The 19,412-nt window shown below is 40.2% G+C and overlaps 2 protein-coding genes across 4 annotated transcripts in view; both read left to right on the plus strand.

The window, feature by feature from the left end:
- CCDC28A (coiled-coil domain containing 28A) overlaps nucleotides 1-4,129 on the plus strand; it is an 11,897-nt gene extending 7,768 nt beyond the window's left edge. The window contains exons 5-6 of one of the 3 annotated variants that reach the window (XM_034669199.1): nucleotides 325-347; nucleotides 3,521-4,129. In XM_034669199.1, coding sequence (XP_034525090.1) covers nucleotides 325-347; nucleotides 3,521-3,620 — 123 coding nt within the window. In that variant the 3' untranslated portion in view covers nucleotides 3,621-4,129. The remainder of the gene's footprint in view (nucleotides 1-324; nucleotides 348-3,520) is intronic. The other 2 variants (XM_034669200.1, XM_034669201.1) reach the window with 2 other exon arrangements.
- Nucleotides 4,130-6,076: 1,947 nt separating this feature from the next.
- The window catches only part of ECT2L (epithelial cell transforming 2 like), a 76,219-nt gene continuing 62,883 nt past the window's right edge, over nucleotides 6,077-19,412 (plus strand). Inside the window, exons 1-3 of the mRNA XM_034669203.1 lie at nucleotides 6,077-6,138; nucleotides 15,178-15,304; nucleotides 16,459-16,571. Of these exons, the coding sequence (XP_034525094.1) occupies nucleotides 15,203-15,304; nucleotides 16,459-16,571 (215 nt within the window). The 5' untranslated portion in view covers nucleotides 6,077-6,138; nucleotides 15,178-15,202. The remainder of the gene's footprint in view (nucleotides 6,139-15,177; nucleotides 15,305-16,458; nucleotides 16,572-19,412) is intronic.

The following is a 19,412-nucleotide window of genomic DNA, read 5'->3' on the forward strand; positions in this document are numbered from 1 at the left end:
GCCCCTTTTTTTTTTTTTAACACTAATAGAGATGATTATAATTATTCATGGTTTTAAGAATCCTTATAAAATTCTGGTTTTTATTATCCGGTTTCACTCTCTTCTCATATTTGTGTTTAATCAATGCTAAAGGTACTTTCCAATCATTTTGCATAAATGAATTTCCCAGCCTGGAAACTTTTGGAAAGTTTTTTCAATATTTTACTTTTTCATTTAAAGAAAGCTTAAATGAAAAATAGTTTATTTTAAAGTGTGTAAACAATTATCTACTTAAGATACTTTTCTTATAAAAATTAAAATTAAATTTGTTTCTTTGTGTTACAGTTAGAAGAACTGAATTCTTCCATGTATCCTTTTGCCTAATATCAACAGTGAAAAGTTTACAAATTATAACTCTGGTGAATAGCTCAATCAAGTGAACAAGGACACCTGCTGTTATTTACTGGGGCCATTTCTCTTCCCCTTTGGTTTCCAAATGGAATTTTTAGTTGTTTTTGTATGCTGCCGTTTTGTTTGTTTCTGGTATGTTCTGCTTTCCTTTGTATTGTTTTTGGATTTTTAAAACAAATTTTTAAAAAATTCATCAGGAGAATTAAGGATTAGGCTATTGCCATAGAAATTATTTTGAATCTTGGATTCTTAAGCTAAATAGCAGTTGGATATGCAGACATAAAATGCCATACTTAATTTACTATCATCGCACATAACACTTTAGATGCATATAAAAAGTGTATTATAGGATTAGCTTAAAGGAAATCACCAAGGCACATGTAAAATATTCAGGTTTTGACATTTCAGGTTGGAGCAATTATTTCACGAACTTTCAAAACATGTTTTGGGACATAGTCCTAGGTACAATGTGAGGTACGTAAGAACAATAAGAAATGATCCTACCTATAAAATAATTTGAGAGTTTAGTCCCTTTGGACTAAATAATGAGATACTAAAAAGGATACTGGCTGTAGAGTCAAGAGATTTGATTTTTGGAATTTGGCTTTGATAATTAACGTTGGGTAAATTGTTTAACATCTCAGAGTGTTCTCTGTAATATGGGGTAGTTGCTACATGTAATGATGTGTATATGAAATTTTCCAAACTGTAGAATATACATATAAATTACTATTATTGTTAGTAACGTATACTGTTATTAATTGCTAAATTATGCAGTAACAACAGTGAAGAAATAGAGAGGTATATACAAATCTAGTAATAACAATTGTTTATCTTATTTGAATACAAATAGCTTTACATGCATTTTCTTATTTGGTCCAACCCTTATAAGTAGGTGGTATTACACTTATCATTTTACAGATGAAAAAAATAAGGTTTTAAGAAGCCACATAAATTGTGGGAGACATTAATGTAAAATATCATTACCAAGAAAGACTTAAATTTGAGAATTAGATATGAGTTAATTACAAGGCTTCTCTCAGTAGTAGTTCCTAGTTCTTTTTTCTTTTTCTTATATTCATTCTGAGCTTTGTATTCTGTGCTTTATATTCTTTCTATGCATATGGCACATTAGTATCCCCTATTCTCTGAGTTTTTGTAAACATTTAGATTTATTTATCTTACCACTTTGCTTGATTCAGTCACCACGGTTGAACAAGGCAACAGGATAGAATACAAGAGCATGGGCTTTGGAGTGCTTGGTTTCAAATCTTGGTAAGCAGGTGTGTAACTTTGAGCAAAGTTTGGTAACCCTAGTTTCTTCACTTGTAATAATTGTTCTCTCTGTATTCCCTCCTAATTTCCCTCTCTGTCATCAGTTGCCTCTGTTATTTCAGTCTCCAAGATTACTTAAATTCCTTCTATGACTATACCAGACATGGCTACTCAATCATGGCACTATCTGCCATTGAGCCTGGATGTGGCAGGAAATGATTTGCCATTTCGTAATTACAGTTCATTGTCAGGCATCATCAGCTCTGCCTTTTAGTCTTCCTTCATTACCTACCCTCATCACTTTATTCCATAAGCTTTCAGATTTCTTCCATTCTACCCCTAGAGCTGCACTGTCTAATATGGCAGCCACTAGCCGTGTAGCTACTGAGCACGTGAAATGCAGCTAATATGAATTGAAATGTGCTGGAACTATAATTTGTACACCTGATTTCAAAGATTTAGTATGAAAAAAATAAAATATCTCAATATTTTTTATGATGATTATATGTTGAAATGATAGTTTTTTTATATATTAGTATAAATTAAATATATTTTAAAAATTGTTTCTGTGGCTTGCATTATATTTCTTTTGGACAGTGCTGCTGTAGACTTTAGACAATACCCCTAAATTATTCTTCTAAAAACATCATTGTCATCTTGCCATTCCTATTTCAGACCAAGTTTTTTACTGTGTCAGACTTTCTAAAGGCTCTCAGTAGTGTGATCACAATCTACGTATCCTCTTCTGTTTTTCATTATTTTTCATGGCCACAGAGCTGGGTCTCCGGATGTCTAAGAACGCATGGATGTTCATGCTCACCTTAATGCCTTTGTTCAGGTTGTACTTCCTCAAGTTGCTCTGGGAGTTGCTCTCCCCTTTCCCGTATCAAATAACACCCAAGCTGACCACTTCCATACAGCATTTTATTTGTACCTCGAACTAGCATTCTGCCTATTTCATTATCTGTTGATTTTCGTTATGTTAAATCTCAGCTTTCTAACTGGACGAGACTGTCTGATGGCAATAGTCATGTCTGTATATTTTAGCACCCTCTGCTATATGTGTATCGCTAGCATTTAGTTGTTCTCAGTGTATCCAGAGCATTGTTTGAATTGGGTCTTGAAAAAATGGGTAGCAGGTGGATCATACAGAAAGATGAAAGAGGAAAATGAAAGGCAATGGTGATAAGAAGGAAAGGGAATAATACCTGCAGGAATTCCATCCTGTTTCCAATCTTCTTAAAGAATAATTCAGAGAGACATTTGGTTTTGCTCAGTTGGTTGAGTGTCTGCCTTTGGCTCAGGTCATAATCCCAGGGTCCTGAGATCAAGCCCCGCATTGGGCTCAACAGGGAGCCTGCTTCTCCCTCTGCCTCTGCCCACTGCTTGTGCTCTCTCTCTCTCTCTGGCAAATAAATAAAATCTTTAAAAAAAAAGAAAAAAGAATAATTCAGAGGATTCTAGGAAAAGTTTTAGACCTATGATGATTTTACTTTTGACTTTTACAAAGAAATTGTTTTCCCAAGGATGATAAAGTGGGGTTGTCCTCTCAAATGATTTTTTTTTAATCTGTTAAGTTTTCATATTTGCCTCCCATCAGTTCCTTACCATGAAAATGATTCTTGCCACGTTAAAATAACTCTGTGCTCTACTAGAACCTGGAACATAATCTTGATTTAGTGACCATTTTTTTTTAAGTCTTCAGATTCTGGTTATAGTATAATTACTTCACTATATTTAAAAATTGTCTTATCACATCCAGGTTTCTCAGCGAAACTTTCCCTTTAAACATACTTCCTTTATTTTAATACCTCTCTCTCTTAGCTTCTGAGTGTAATTTCCTATAATTTAAAAGAAGTACTCATTACAGAATGAAAATCTTCTTAACCAGTGAACTCAGACAAAAACTACATTTGGCAGATGCACAAGATGTTCCAAATACTTCTACCAGCTAACATGACATGCAGTCGCTTTCTTGTGGCTTGAAGACAAGCAGCGTTCTTTACTTTTCCAGCTGAATCCAGTAGCAGAATCATCTTCCACAATAAGGAATAAAGTAATTAAAGTGCCAGTACAATGATTGTTTTCACTCCTGCTTTTAGTGAACTTGACTTGCCCTCATTCGCTGTAACTGGAGCCTAGGCCTTGTTGAAGGCTCAGTCAGGAAATGTGACACGGAGGTGTGCTGCTGTGCTTTCTACTGTTGCCTTACGGGGGTTATACTTGAAATGCATTGTGCAGAATGTTATTAATAGGGCTGAAGGTTTATCCTTCCTGAGCTCACCACACTTACTCCCATGTTGAGAAGTTGGTGACGCACAGGCTTTTTGTGGCAGCCCCGCTTCAGTTTACGTTAGACAATCAGTACACACACTGGTGTGTTTTCCAGTGGCCAGTGCCAACAAAATGGTAAATGAGTATCTGTGAAATTTGCTATTTTTAATAAAGTGATTGTTTTAAATTAGTCTTTATTGTTTTATTTTGAAGAAACCTGTCGTCTTCAATTTGGGAATATAAGGGTTCAATCCTCAAAAGTACACTGTGTTTATAAAATATTAGGCTATGTAGTTTTCTTCCAGATTTTGTACCACGTGCACATTTCAGTATTGCTGTCAGTCATGAAAAGAGCATGGGCTTGAAAGTCAGACCGTGATTTGAATCCCCATTCTGCCCCTTAGCTTTCTATTCAGGCACATCTACCTAGTTTCTTTGGGTTTGACTTTCGTGTTTCATCTAGAAACTGAGATTAATCACCAACTCATAGTGGTTATGAGGAGAAAGTAAAAAAGTGTGTATAAGTTGCTTATCACAACAGCTAACACCAATAATGATCAGCTAACGTTAGTTTAGTTGCCCAATTCACACCCAGCTTTTTTGAGATAATTAACTCATATACCATAAAATACACCTTTTAGAGTGTACAGCTCAGTGGTTTTTTACTGGATTCACAGTTGTGCACCGGTCACCATAATCTAATTGTAAACATTTTCATCACTTCCATCTTTCCAAAAAGAGACTCATTGGCAGTCATTCCACATTTCCCAAACACCCCAGCCATTGGCAACCAGTAATCTGGCTATGGATTTGCCCATTCTGGACATTTTGTATAAATGGAATCATACTTGGTCTTTTATGACTGGCTTCTTTTACTTAACGTAATATTTTCAGGGCTTCAGAGTTCATCTGTGTTGTAGTGTGGATCAGTACTTCATTCATTTTCATGACCAGGTCATATCCCGTGGTGTGGATATGCCACATTTTGTTTATTCCATCATAGCTCAATTGCCTTCATGTCCTAGAAGAGGCCCCATGCTTCTTCCTTGTTTCCAGGATAAAGAAACAAGCACCAAATTGAGGGCGGGAGGGTTGAAACCCATTGAATGATACAAACAAATCTTGATTTTAGTAATTTTTGGTATTCTGAGCTCAAAGAATTTTGACCAATTTACTAATTGGTCTTTTTGATATCTCTTTTTAAAATTAGAAAATTAGCAGAACATTAAATACAATCTAATAAACTTTTCACTTGGATTGAGAAAACAGGGATTCCATGGTGGGGAAATAGCATTCTAGGGTCCGACAGAGCAAAAGGAAATTTTGCTGCGTGACATGTTTTTCTTGGATGGGTCCTGAGACAGAGTAAAGCAAAAGCTGTTTCCTGTGGATTAGTGACAGATTAGATTGACCTTGTTTGTTCATTTGGTTCATTGGTCCTTTTGTGTCAAGGGGCCCCATGGGGGCCTCAGGTAATAAAATTTTAGCTTTCACACAACTTAAACAAATGAAAGGCAACAGAAAAAAGAGGTGCCTAGATTAGAATAAAACTGTATTAGAATAAAATTTAATTATTATATAGATGTTATATATTCCTTGTAGACAAAGTTTAATTACTGATGACTTAAATATTTCCAGAGCAAACCATTTATCATATTTTGTCCTCCTTCCAGATCCCTTAAACTTGTTTACTTTAATTTTGGTTCCTCCTGTATAACGCTAAAATTGATAATAAGTATTAAAAGTGTCTGAGGATTTGCTGAAGATGAACACCACCTTTCCCATCCCAGGGCCTTAATATTGTCGGCTTCAGTGTCCCAGCTCCTCTTGGTTGGGGTCCTGCTGCCTGGCTTCTGCCCCTCCGCTGGAAGCCTTCCGGGGTCCCACCCTAGGCACCCCGGGGGACGGCGAAGGAGCGGAACCCCAGCCTGGCGGGAGCCCCACGGCTGGGCCCTGCAGCGGGGAAGGCCCGGGAGGTGCACGCGGGGGCAGCACTCCGCGGTCGCGCAGGTTCTGGCGAACGGCGGCCTGGCGCACCGGGAGGGGGCTCCGGGGTGGGGGAGCCGGGAGGTTGTTGTCCGTCCCCATGGAGACCGCGCCCGGCGGCGGCTGAGTGCTACAGCTCCTGCTTTTCACTCCGCGGTCCAAAGAGGAGGCAGGAAGCCGCTCCGGGCCCGGTCCTTCGGCCACCCCCGCGAGGTAAAGCCCTTGGCTTCTGGGCCGCGCATCTTTTGCTCGGGACCCTATGGGCACAGCGCCCGGGCCTGTTTAGCTTCCCCACGTAACCCCTAGAAGACCCTAAGCAGCGCCGAGGAGGGCACTGCCACGCCCCTCCCGCATGACCTTGAGAACCTCCGCAGCCCCACAATTATCCAAAAAGAGCCGCAGTGGCTCTGGGGCGAACCAAAAGCAATCTTTGCGTAGGTTTGAGTTGGGCGGTGGCAGGGAAGCTCTTCACCTCCTCCAGAGCATTCATTTGGGGTAGAAGTGAAGTCAGGTTATTGGGCACTTTGGAAAACACGGATTTTCATTCGACCCCAGACTGGCTCACACCAACTCCTTCCCTCTTTCTGCCAGTTCTCACCATCTTTCCTACCACGGAGTCCGGAGGCGTGGAGAGTGGGGCGCGGGGGGTGGGGGGTGTGAAGGGGGAATATAGACCGGGGTGAGTACGGTGCCTGGTTAGAACTGTATCGCTCTAGGAATTAATATGCTAAGATTTGATGAACAGGACAAAACATTAAAGACATGATACTTTGTTTTTTCTTTTTAAAAGTCTCACGCTGCACTTATTAATAATTCTTGCTATAAGTATCAGAACAGGATATCCTGACATCCTCTGTTATCAAACTTCAGCACAACCCAGGCCACTGTTTTCAGGCCCATCTTGACATCTGTGCACCTTGGAAACCTCAAAAATCATGCTTGAAAGCTTATTTCAGAAGGAGGAAGTAGGGATTAGGGACTTTAAAGTTTTAGAACTGCCCTAACTGGGTATTTTCCCTGAACGAGTTTAAATAGTACAGTTGCTTCTTGTTGCAGCTCTAATTTTTACAGTTTTAAACTTATTGATCAGTGAGCCAATCCAGCATTTGACCATGTCCAGTTTGGGCTCACAAACATGGCATTTCTTATCACCTCCTGTGCTAGCAATAGTGCAGATTTCCTCAAAACATGCCATCACTTTCATTATCCGTTACTTATTTGTGCATTGAATAAAAATTACAGACCAGTTTATGTTCAAATAAATCACGTTTTTATTTGCCCTGAACACAACATTTAACTTAACCATAATAGTTTTTTGTTTCTGTTTTTCACTAATCACACACGTTTTCCTTGTATTCTGTTCTTTTTTGCAATCTTTATAACCAGATAACTGTTTTTATAAAGATTTTATTGACTTATTTATTTGACAGGGAGAGAGAGCGCACATGCTAGAGCAAGGGTGCGGGGGACAGGGAGGGAGAGAGAGAATCTCAGGCAGACCCAAGCTGGTCTCAGGGCTCGATCTCAGGGCTCAGGGGAGATCATGACCCCAGCGGAAATCAAGTCAGTCACTTAAGCAACTGAGCCATCCAGGCGCCCCCCAGATGACTCTTGAGAGGCATATTTAAGGGCTTAACCTGGGATTTCTTCCCCACTCCTAGTAATTTATTCCTTCTTCATGCTGCAAGAGGAAGACTTTCTATAGAAATTTTTTTTCAGCGCATAGAATCTAAAAATTTCTCAGGGAAGTAATGTCAGGTACATGTTTTAAAAGTTTAAGTGACTTTGCATAGCCTCTGAAATGTTGAAAATACAGAACATGCTTAAGGGACTAACTTTTAGAGAATAAATGAATCATGGTACAACTTGCATGTGTGGATCATAAGAGAACTCAAATGTAGGCACCTCTGTGGCAGGAACAAACAATGTTTTATTTCTAATTTCCCTTCAAGTCATTTTGTCTACTACAGTGGAGCAGGACTGGCCTAATTTACATGGCTCCACCCGTGTAAGAAATCACCTGGGGAAACAGTTAAAGGCAACAGGATTCTGATTTACCCCAGTGACGATTTAGCTCTCTGTATGGACTGCCAATTGCCCAGCCATCTCAACCCTTAATCTGGCTTTGGTTGTCACACAACAGGCTCCTCCCACCTCGCCGCACCCCCCCCCCAAGCAAATAAGTGTTAGTGACAGTTGTTGATTTCCTCATCAACAGCCAGTTGTATAGTCAGCCATGCAAAAGAAATTCTATTCTCAAAATAACCCATAGCAGTCATACATCCAATTTAAGTTACACTTACTCTTTAGGGAAAATCCAGTATAATTGTTAAACTTGATAACCAATTATTCCCTGACTGACCTCAGACGATTTTCTTTCCCCTGCTTTTCTCCTCTGTAATCTAACTCCTAGGGTGAACGTGAGAAGTGACAGAGCTAGTGTATGGGGAAGAGATGGACTAGCATAGTGCAATTCAGAGTAGCTGCTCAAATAAAAATTAAGATAAGTATAGCATTTATTACATGGCTCCCTCCCCACTTTGATTTTGTAACAGTACGTATGTTAGATCTAGTTCTAAATGAGAAGAACCACAGATTGGGGTCTCCTATTTCATTCCCTTCTTGTAACACACTTCAGAAACATTTAGAGCCCCTGTTTTCCAGGGTCTTGTAAGGAAGAGGTATCCAGTTGGTGTCACCCACACTGGAGCCTCAATTCAGTGGACACCTGGGCCATAAGCAAGGCAGCGGCTGGACCTTTGCTTTTCCAGGCATGACACACTACTTTGTGTAAGAACAAGAGAAATCCTAAATGATCAAGGAAGAATTTCATGGTATAGTATTTTGGCTCTTGGAGAAAGGGCACAGAGAAAAGATGAAGAATGGATGAGAATTTGGTTTTGTACATTTAGGTTTTGAGTCGCTCTTGGTAATAGAAGATATTGGGGACTGTCATATTGTAAGCATAATTCACAAGAAGTATTCTTGCCCCAGAATTCACATTCCAACTGAGCACCCTAAAATACATCCCTTTCCTCCAATTTGCTGATGTTGTGAAAGAATAATCTGTCGGATGTACATATTAATTCAGTTCTAAGGTTATTTTACCATCTACCTCATCTAACATCATGATGGAGATTACTAGTAAGATCTACACAAGTTGCTAATTGTCGTAGTTGTGACACAGGTGTCAAATACTAATAATCAGTGAAGGAATTTGGCTTTTTCTTCGCTTGTAACTTGCTTTTCAGCCCTTGAATTTGGAAAATTAGGGGATGTGAACAATTATTCATTTACTCATTCAACAAATACTTGCCAAGTGCCAACTCCGAGCAAGCATTATGTGGTGGGTAGGTTCTAAAATGGCTCCTAACCACCCTGGCTTCCTGATATCCATGCCCTTATGAATCCTCTCCCCTCGAGTGTGGGCTAGACTTGTTTCTAATGCAGGGGTTGCCAAACTTTTTCTGTAAAGGGCCAGGCAGTAAATATTTTTGGCTTTGTGGCCTATATGTTTCTCCCCAGTTACTCAATTTTTCCTGTTAACAGTATAAAAGCAACCGCAGACAATATGTAAATAAATGTGATTAGCTGTATTCCAATAAAACTATTTACAAAAGTGGTTGGCAGGCTGGCTGCTGACCACATTTGCTGACCTGTGTTCTGACTAATCAAAAAGTGATGGTGTATTGCTTCTGAGATTGTGTTATACAAAGACTCCAACTTCCATCTTGCCTGCCCTGTCTTGCCCTTCCACTTGTTCACCTGGGTGGAAACCAGCTGCCATTTTGTAAGCTCATAAGCTATGAAGCTCACATGGAAGGGAACCCTCCCACCAACAGCCCGCAAGGAACTGAGACCCTGTTCCAGTAGTCTCTGGGAACTGAATCTTGCCAACAACCACTTACGTGATTCTTGAAGTGGATCCTTCCCCAGTCCTGCTTTTGATGACTGTAACCCCAACTGAAATTTGGTTGTCAGACTGTGAGCCAAAGGACCGAGTTAAGCCATGGCTTGACTCCTGACACATAAACTGTGTAATAATAAATGTTTGTTATTTTAAGCCACTAAGTTTTGGGACTTGCTGTTATACAGCATTAGATAACCACCATGATAACCATATCACATAGCCAATACACATTATGATAGGCTCCTGTAAGAATGAACAAGGGAAATGCTGCATATTATTTCCTCCTCTTGGAGATTCACAATGAGTTTCAACATATCAAGTTTTCCAAAACATCTTATAAAAAAGAAACTTGTTTAATTTTGTTCAATCAATCTTTTCCCAAGCATATTTAACCACAGATCCTGTTTTTCTGGGAAGTGCCTATTAATATCTTATGAAACTACTCTTTGGAGAAATATATATTTCTGGAGAATTTCCAGCAATGCTGGCATATGAAAAGAAATCATTCAATTTAAAGAAGCAGTGATTGCCAACATGCCGTTTCTCCCTGGGTTGAATAACTAATCAGCAAAATTGACATCTTAGAAGAATGTAAATAATCCCGTGGAAATTTATATCCCTATCTCTGTATTTGTATCTCTATCTCTATATTTATATCTATATATGATGTACTGTACTCAGATATTTAAGCCCACCAGCAGAGATAGTGACTATTCCTTCTGTAATGTTCTGCTCATTATGTAACTCAGTAATCCCTTAACACAGAGGATAATAACAATTTTAAGAACTTGCTAAATCAAAGCTCCTTATGTTGGCTCTTGGAGGGATTTCACATAACAACAGCTGGGCATCTTAGGAAACTAAGGATTTGTTTTGATTTAATGTTGATTCAGAAGGTGGTATTTAATTTCCCACATTGCCATGAGGTTTTTATCTGAACAACACATGATTGTACTGCAGTTTGCCAAGGCACAGTGTTGCTTTGCATTGCTTTGCTTTACACAGGAGGAAACTGAGGCTCAGAGGCTATATTACTTGTAAAGCTTCACTTGGGGGAAAGAAGAGTCAGAGCAGGGATCCAAATTCAGTGTTGTCATGCTCCTTGCTGTGATATTTCCAAAATTATTCCAGGGTGCCTGGGTGGCTCAGTTGGTTAAACATCCCACTCTTGATTTCGGCTCGTGATCTCAGGGTTGTGGGATCAAGCCCAAGTCAGGCTCTGCCATCAGCGGGAGGTCTGCTTGAGATTCTCTCTCTCCCTCTGCCCCTCCCCCTGCTCTCTCTCTCTCTAAAATAAATAAATAAAGTCTCAAAAATAAAATAAAATAGTTCCTAATCTGGTACATGCCTTTCTAATATATTCATTTTTAAAGCACACTTCCTTCTCTCTCAAGTGTGGTAAGAATCGAGGATCTGCAAATGTTTGTCTTATTCTCAAAATCTTCTGGCTCTGCCATGACGTTTCTTCAGCTACCTTGGGCCCCGTTGTTCTCTCTCTTCTTGGAATTTATAGCAACAGAGGGTTGCTTAGAAACTTGGACATTTCTGATGCTGGAATACCAGCTAGAATCTCACCAACAAGTGGTCATCCAGTTTGTGTTTTAATATCTCCAGTAATAGACATAACCTCCCAAGACAGCAAACGCTGCTGAAGTGATTGCTTTCCCACTTAGATTGATCCAAAATCTGTCTGTCTGACATGATACATTGCTGTTAATTTTGTCTTCTGGAGATTCACAAGCCATGTATAATTGATTTTATATATAAAAAGCCTTCAGATAGTTGATGTGTATGCGTGTACAGTGTGGGAAAGGGGTCCAATTTCTTCTTTTTTTATAAACAGATGCTCTGTTTTCCATAAATGGAAAAATCCATCTCTTCTTCGGCTTATCCTCTAACAAGCACCCATGTATATGGGATTCTATTTGGAACTTTCTCTTCTGTCCCCTGGCTTAGATATTTGTCTCCGTACTAATGTCATGTCATGTTATTGCTCTAGCTTTATAGTCAGTTTTTCTATCTAGATACACATCTCCCTCCCTGGTTCTTCCAGAGTGACTTGACTGTTTTTGACCCTTTAAACTTCCATAAATATCTTAGTATCAGCTTTTCAAGTTACACACGCATACCACAATATCTCTTTGGATTTTCTTTATTGAGATTGCATTGAATTAGTGGATCTGTTTGAGGAAATTCATCTCTTCATTCTTCTGAATTCTCTAATTCATGAATAAAACATATCTCTCCATTTATTTAGGTTCTTTAAAAATATTCTTCAATAAAATTTTATGATTTTCTTTTTTAACGTTTTGTTTGTTTGTTTGTTTTTTAAAGTAGACTTCACAGGACACCTGGGTGGCTCAGTCAGTTAAACGTCTGCCTTCGTTTCAGGTCGTGATCTCAGGGTGCTAGGATTGAGTCCCCCATCAGGCTCCCTGCTTAGCTGGAAGCCTGCTTGTCACTCTTCCTCTGCCTGACACTCCCCCTGCTTGTGCTCTCCCTCTCTCTCTGTCTCTGACAAATAAATAAATAAAATCTTTAAAATAAAATAAAATAAAATAAAATAAATAAAATAAAATAAAAGTAGTCTCTACGCCCAGTGTGTAGCCTAACCGGGGCTTGAACTCACAACTCTGAGATCAAGACCTGAGCTGAGATCAAGAGCTGTGCTTAACTGACTGAGCCAGCCAGGCACCCCTAAATTTTATAATTTTCTTCATTAAGTTTATACTTTTATTTTTTTCTAGATACTTGATAGCATTTGGTGTTTTATAAGTGATATATTTTTTCTTTTGAGAGAGAGAGCAAGAGCAAGTGTGGGGGGAGAGGCAGAAGGGGAGAGAGAGAGAGAGAGAGGGAAAGAAACTTAAGCAGGCTCTATGGAGTTGATGCAGGGCTCAACCTCACAACCCTAAAATCATGACCTGAGCCAAAATCAAGAGTTGGACACTCAACTGACTGAGCCACCCAGGTGCCCCAATAATTGATATCTTTTTTAAAAAAAACTTCTTGATCAAAACAGAAGATCTAGGGGCGCCTGGGTGGCACAGCGGTTAATCGTCTGGGCGTGATCCCGGCGTTCTGGGATCAAGCCCCACATCAGGCTCCTCCACTGGGAGCCTGCTTCTTCCTCTCCCACTCCCCCTGCTTGTGTTCCCTCTCTCACTGGATGTCTCTATCTCTGTCAAATAAATAAATAAAATCTTTAAAAAAAAAAACAACAGAAGATGTAGAAAAGTATGCAAATCATAAATGTAGAACCCAGTGAATTGTAAAGTGAACTCCCTGGGGTTCCTACTGCTAGATCAGGACCTGTACCCCAGCGTCACTTCTCATGTCCCTCCCAGGCATCCCCATTCTTTCCTCCCCAGGGGTAACTGCCATCTTAACTTCTAACGCTGTCGTGTGGAACTTTGTATGAATTAAACCATATAAAATGTAGTCCGTTATTTCCAGCTTCTTTGTTTAATGTCTTATGTGTGTGATTCACACACACTGTTGTGTGTAGTGGCAGCTTGTTCGTTGACGTACAGCATTCTAACACATGGGTATTTGACAACATATTTATCCTTTCGGCTGCTGGGGAATGATTGCGTCGTTTCCAGTTTAGAGCTATCCAACGTAGCTGTGAATGTGCTTGTGGGTATATTTGGTCCACATGTTCATGTTTTTCTGTTGAGTCGATTGTATGTACATGTTCAACTTTAGGAAATAATGCCAAACCATTTTTCAAAGTACTTATACCAATTTGCACATTCACCAGCTGTGTGTGACCGTTCTGGATGCCACCAGCATGTGGCTCTGTTGGTCTGTGTTGGATAACAAATTCTAGGTAGTTTGAAACAGAAATCCTTATTTTTCATGATTCTGTGGCTTTGCTGGCCTCACCTGGGCAGTTCTTCTGCTGCCTGTTATCGTGTGCAGTCATTCTTACGCTTGTATTCACCTGGGAGCTCAGCTGGAACAGAAGACCCAAGATGGCTTCATTCACACATCTGGTGCTTTGACTGGGGTGGCTGAAACAGCTTCGGGCTGGCTCAACCTCTGTTTCTCCATATGGTTTCTCATTATTCTATAATCTACCCCACACTTATTTACATGGCTGCTAGATCCTAACAGTATAAAAAGACAAACTGCAAATCTTCTTAAGACCCGGGCCCAGAAGCCACACATCTTCACTTTATCAACATCCTTTGGTTAAAACAATGAGCCACTGCTCCCTGCTACATCCTGCTAACAACCACATGAAAGAGCTTCAAATCCTTCAAATGAGCCTAGGGTCCTAGCCAACGCAACGCCTTGACTACAGCCTTATGAGACACTCTGAAACAGAAGCACCTGTTATGGCCTTAATTGGGTTCCCCCCCCCACAATTTCATGTTGAAGCCCCTAACCTCCAATGTAACTCTATTTGGAGACAGATTCTATAAAGAGGTAATGACAGTTAAATGAGGTTATAAGGGTGGGCCCTTAATCCAATAGGATGATATTTTTATAAGGAGAGGAAGAGACACCAAAGATATCTCTCTCTCTCTTTCTCTCTGTCTCTCTCTCTCTCTCTCTGGCCCCCATCCATCCCACCTAGTTTGTGCTCAGAAGAAAGGCCTTGTAAGAACACAGAGAGAGGGTGGCTGTGTACAAGCCAGGCAGAGGGGTCTCATCAGCCCTGACAGCACCTTGATGTTCTGGCTTCCAGAATTGTGAGAAAATAAATTTTTGTTTTTCAAAGCACTCAGTTTGTGATATTTTGTTATGGCAGCCCTAGCAGGCTGATTACTTACTCCACTATGCTGTGCGTAGATTCCTGACCCATGGGAACTCCGAGATAATAAGGATTTGTTGTTTTGTGCTATTAAATTTGGGGGTCATTTGTTATGCAGCAATGGACGACTAATACATTAGCCTAAGTTTGTTCTCTGTATCCTCTTTGTGTCCTCCAAAGATAGGCAGGTGGAGTGCCCTTTTTAAGCCCTTCAGATTATTGCTTTCTGGAGAAGAAAAAGTCAGTATCCCTGGCTGGTAAAATAATCGTTCCAATTTGTGAGTCATTTTCCCAGCAAAGTGAAAAACAACTCTGGTTTAGATACATATTTGGGTGCAAACAGATGAGGACACAGTAAATTGCAATGACATGGAGTTCATGAACTCCCTGCGCAGATTTGTATGGATTCTCCTCCACAGGAGATGTATATATATGATTTGCTGTAATTTTATCTCTATAAATATAGAGATGTAAATGAATGGCTGCAATTATATAATTCCTATAAGGACAACATTAATATACTGGATGTTTCTAGGTGATCTTCATTAAGCATCTATTGAAATGAACCTATATTTCTTAGGGCTGGAAGAAAATAATTTGTTGAGATGTCAGCTGGGGATTCTTCTAGAAAAACCTTGGAAATGGAGTGCTTCCACACAAGATTCAGTACCTGGACACCTTTCAGCAACAAGTCATTAAATAGACAGGTGAGTGACATACTCTAGAACAAAACAAGTTTAATTTCTAAGGTCAATTTTACTGTGATATATTGGGTCTCATGTTGCCATATAAAACAACAACAACGAAACCTCTCAAGGATTTAGTTTTGGAGTCACTTCAAACAAAAATAAACCTGCCCCAAAGATAGTCTCTTTTCACCCCAGTCCCCAACCCCTACTTTATGGGGAGGCTCAAGGTCTGCCTCCCTTTTCCTCTGTACCTCCAAGGACAAAATAGAAGCCTCCAGAACACACAGTATGCTGGGGGAGGAGACAAGAGGAGGTGTTTTGGTGGTGTTTGGTGTGGAGAGTATTAATGTATATCAATTCTCTGCATATTTCTTTAATCCTCTCTTCCTTCCCACGCCAACAGTTCAGTTCGATGGCCTGGGGATGCCCACTCCTTTGAAGGGTAGTCAGTAAGTAGTCACCGAATGGCTTAGGCAGCTCTGCCGGCCCTTAGTGAAGGCCGACTGCGCATGTGTGGTTCAGGCATGTTCCCAAGAGGAGACTAGCCAGTTTGGGCCAAAGCCTGACCCAGTAAGAAAGCCAGTGAGTTTGTATATGTCATCTGAGCAAAGCTGGACTGAAAGCCAGGTTTGCGGGGGCGCCTGGTCCTTGGTGTATCTCTTCCTTAGAGACATGTCTGACAATGGCTCCTTAGCAATATTTATTAACTTTGGTTTTGGTGGGAGCTATGAAGATGTAGGACTGTGGGTTAGTAAAATTATACCTACTTCAAATGGTCTGGTGTTCACAATGCACGTGTAGCCTGTATGTGTTTTCAAGATAAAATGTTTGGAATCTGTTTCCCCAGGCCACATTCGTTTAGGTAGAAACAAGAGCCAGGATTCATTACCTCTTTGTTTTCCAAAGAGGCCCTCCTAAGGCCCCGGTGTAATTATATCCCCTGGCCAGCCTTTCCCACCAGCCCACCCAACAAGCCTGGGCTTGTCTCTATCCCCAGATAAAAGCAGTTTAAGCTGAAGGGAGAGACCCCTACTAGGTAGTGAAAAGTGCTTTGTGAACTGTAATGTGCTGTGCAAATAGTAGTTATGAGGTTGCGAGATTGCCTAAGGATTGTTTAGTAACTAAGAACAGATTGAACTCTACAGGAAAATGATATTTTCTCCCCTTTACAGCTCTTTCAGGAAAGAGTTGCTCTTATAAGTCATTGGTTTGACCTCTGGACTAACAAGCAACGTCAAGAATTCTTATTCACGATTTTTTTACGATGCACCAAATCACAGTTAAGGTAAATGTAGCCTATGGATACAATTATCATTGGTTCTTAAAGGAAATGAAATATAGTAAAATTTTATATAACCTTCTAGGGTTTCTCCCCCCCAAGAAAGAACAAATCAAACAATTGGTATTTTAAGGTTTATAAACAGAATCATCTAGTGCTGCTTCTTCCTTGAGGATGAGATGGAACCTTGGGGCTTTAACACCTTCCTACCACAGTGGGATGTTTAGTTTTTGCAAACATCAAAAGCTTCAGCCCGTGAATCTTTAAAATTCCCTTAGTATATTGGATTCTCCTCAGAACTATCAGACAGACAGACAATATATTTCAAGTAGATATCTGGCACATAGGCAGTCTGTAAATTATTGTTACATGAAAGGATGGGTCTGAAAAATACCCAAGAAGTGACCATGGTAGCAACATTTAGGACTATGCATAAGACTTGTATGATGGTGGCCATGATTGCCAATGGTTCCTTGCCCTTATTCTTACCTTGGCCTCCTCTAGTGTCTGTCATTTGCTTTCACATATTCCAGCAGATGTGGTGTGCTATTTGAAAGTGTTAGTTGAAATTACATGCAAGAACAGCTAGTGTCTTGATCATGAATTAATACTCAGGGGTGGTTAGCTAGCATTGTATTGGAAAGGTCACAATGTCTCAGTTATTACAAGATACTTTGCTAATGTGCATAGCAAATATCAGACATTAGTTATTATCAGAGCAACCAGTGGCTCATTCATTTGTCAGATGAATGTTAGAAATGGACTCTCTTTGGTGAAATTAAAGGTCTTCAGATGTGGGATGGAAAATGTTCCAGAGAGCCCTCCAACTTGCCTGGACCTGGGTGAAGAATCCAGTCAGCCCTGGAGCAGGTGCTTGGAAAGCTTTATCCCCAAGTAAACTGCCTTGTCAGTCTGGGGATTTCTGGTAGGCTGAGGCTCTCAAGGAGGGTAACAGTAGAATCCTGTTTCAGGAACACTGTACTTTCTTAACTGAGTAAACCTTTTTCCCAAAGCAGCGAGCCAGGACTTCATGAGGCTCGAGGAGGAGACCATATGAAGTGGTTGGTGCTTGTTTGCTAGGCTTGTTTAGGGAAACTCTAGGTATAGCATCATTTGGGGTTAGTTGTTTTCACTACAACCTGGTGGTAAGGTTGTTGGGAGAGGTTAGCCATTGAACTTCTTAGGTAGCTTCCAGAAAGTATCGGAGTCATGCAAAACCAAATTGGCTTATTTTAGTTTGCAATATCTGCCTCTGCTCTTTCTCCCACTTCCTCTCGCCCGTCTCTCAATCAGCCATTTCATCCCTCTTACCTGCTTGCTCACCTTCTCCCTTGTCTGCTTTCTCCTGCATCCGGGGGTGCATGGTGGGCTAAGAGACTACCCCTGATGGAGTCACCAAGTCGCTGGAGGCAGACAGACACCTTCCTGGCTGTGTTGAAAGAGGCTGCAAAGACAGGCCACAGAAAAATAGGCTCTTTCATCAATGCTTAAAAATCAGGGAAAGACACTTTTTATGGTAGTCATTGGCTAGTTTTCCTTTTACTCCAGCTTCACAGCTTTCAAGATAAAGTAACAGACCAAACCCCAACTCCTTAATTGCTTGTGGTACATCGTGTTCTAATCTCATGTATCATAAACCATGCAATTTTAGCTGTAACCACTGGAGGTCATTAGAGATCTTGTGGTATATTTTGAGGCTCATTAACATCAGGCCTGACATTTTGTCACTGGAAATTGTAGCCTTTGTCTGGTACCTGAATTCTTACTATGGCACAAGGATATGGAACTAATCCGTTCAGTGGAATTACTTCACTTTGTTCTGTAGCAGCTGTCTTTCTGCAGAGAGCTGTATATCGTAGTTGCATGAAGCTATTATTCCGTATTCTGGACCGCGGCTTATAGAAATTGCATGTCAGTTTCTGGTCTCTAGAGTTGGCATCCTGAACCCAGCTCTAATTAGTAGTGGTGGTTTTTGTTGTTGCACATCAATTAGTTCATTCCCCCAAGTCTGGATTGAATCTTTCTTCTGCTCCTTCCTCTCCATCTCTTTGGGTCAGCCATGTCTTCTCTCCTGCCAACGTCTACAGAAACCGTTTACCAGGAGTCTAATGCAATTTGAGCTGTGCTTGATTTTGATTAAATCCAAAAGTCCAATTCATTTTATTTTTTAAAGTTAGTGCAATCAAATTTCTTTTAAACATCTTTATTGAGATATAATTCACATACAATAAAATTCATCATTTAAAAGGTACAAAGTTAGTGGTTTTCGTATATTCACAGAATTGTGGAGCTATTACCACAATCTAAGTTTAGAACATTTTCATCACCCCAAAAAGAAACCTGATACCCATTAGACGTAACTCCGCATCTCCATCCCCAGCATTGACAACCACTAAACTACTTTCTGTTTCTATAAATTTGCCTTTTCTGGACTTTTCAAATAAATGCAATCTTACAGTATGTGGTCTTTTGTGACTGGCTACTTTCATGTATTACAATCTTGCTAAATAACAAAAAGCAACCAAGCACATGCGAAGATCAAATTGGCTTTATTAAATGGTTTGTGAGGGTGCCTGGGTGGCTCAGTCGGTTAAGCGTCTGCCCTAGGTTCAGGTCATGATCCCAGGGTCCTGGGATCAAGTCCTGCATCAGGCTCCCTACTCAGCAGGGAGTCTGCTTCTCTCTCTCCCTTTACCCCTGACGCCCTGCTCGTGCTCTCTCTCTCAAAAATAAATAAATCTTTTAAAAAATGTTCTCAGGTATATAAAGACTTCATGAAAAATATGCAGTAAACGTTGTTATTCAATATATAAGTAAGTAAGTAAATAAATAAATAAATGGTTCACG

This window comes from Ailuropoda melanoleuca, chromosome 10, assembly GCF_002007445.2.
Source record: "Ailuropoda melanoleuca isolate Jingjing chromosome 10, ASM200744v2, whole genome shotgun sequence".
NCBI classification, from domain to species: domain Eukaryota; kingdom Metazoa; phylum Chordata; class Mammalia; order Carnivora; family Ursidae; genus Ailuropoda; species Ailuropoda melanoleuca.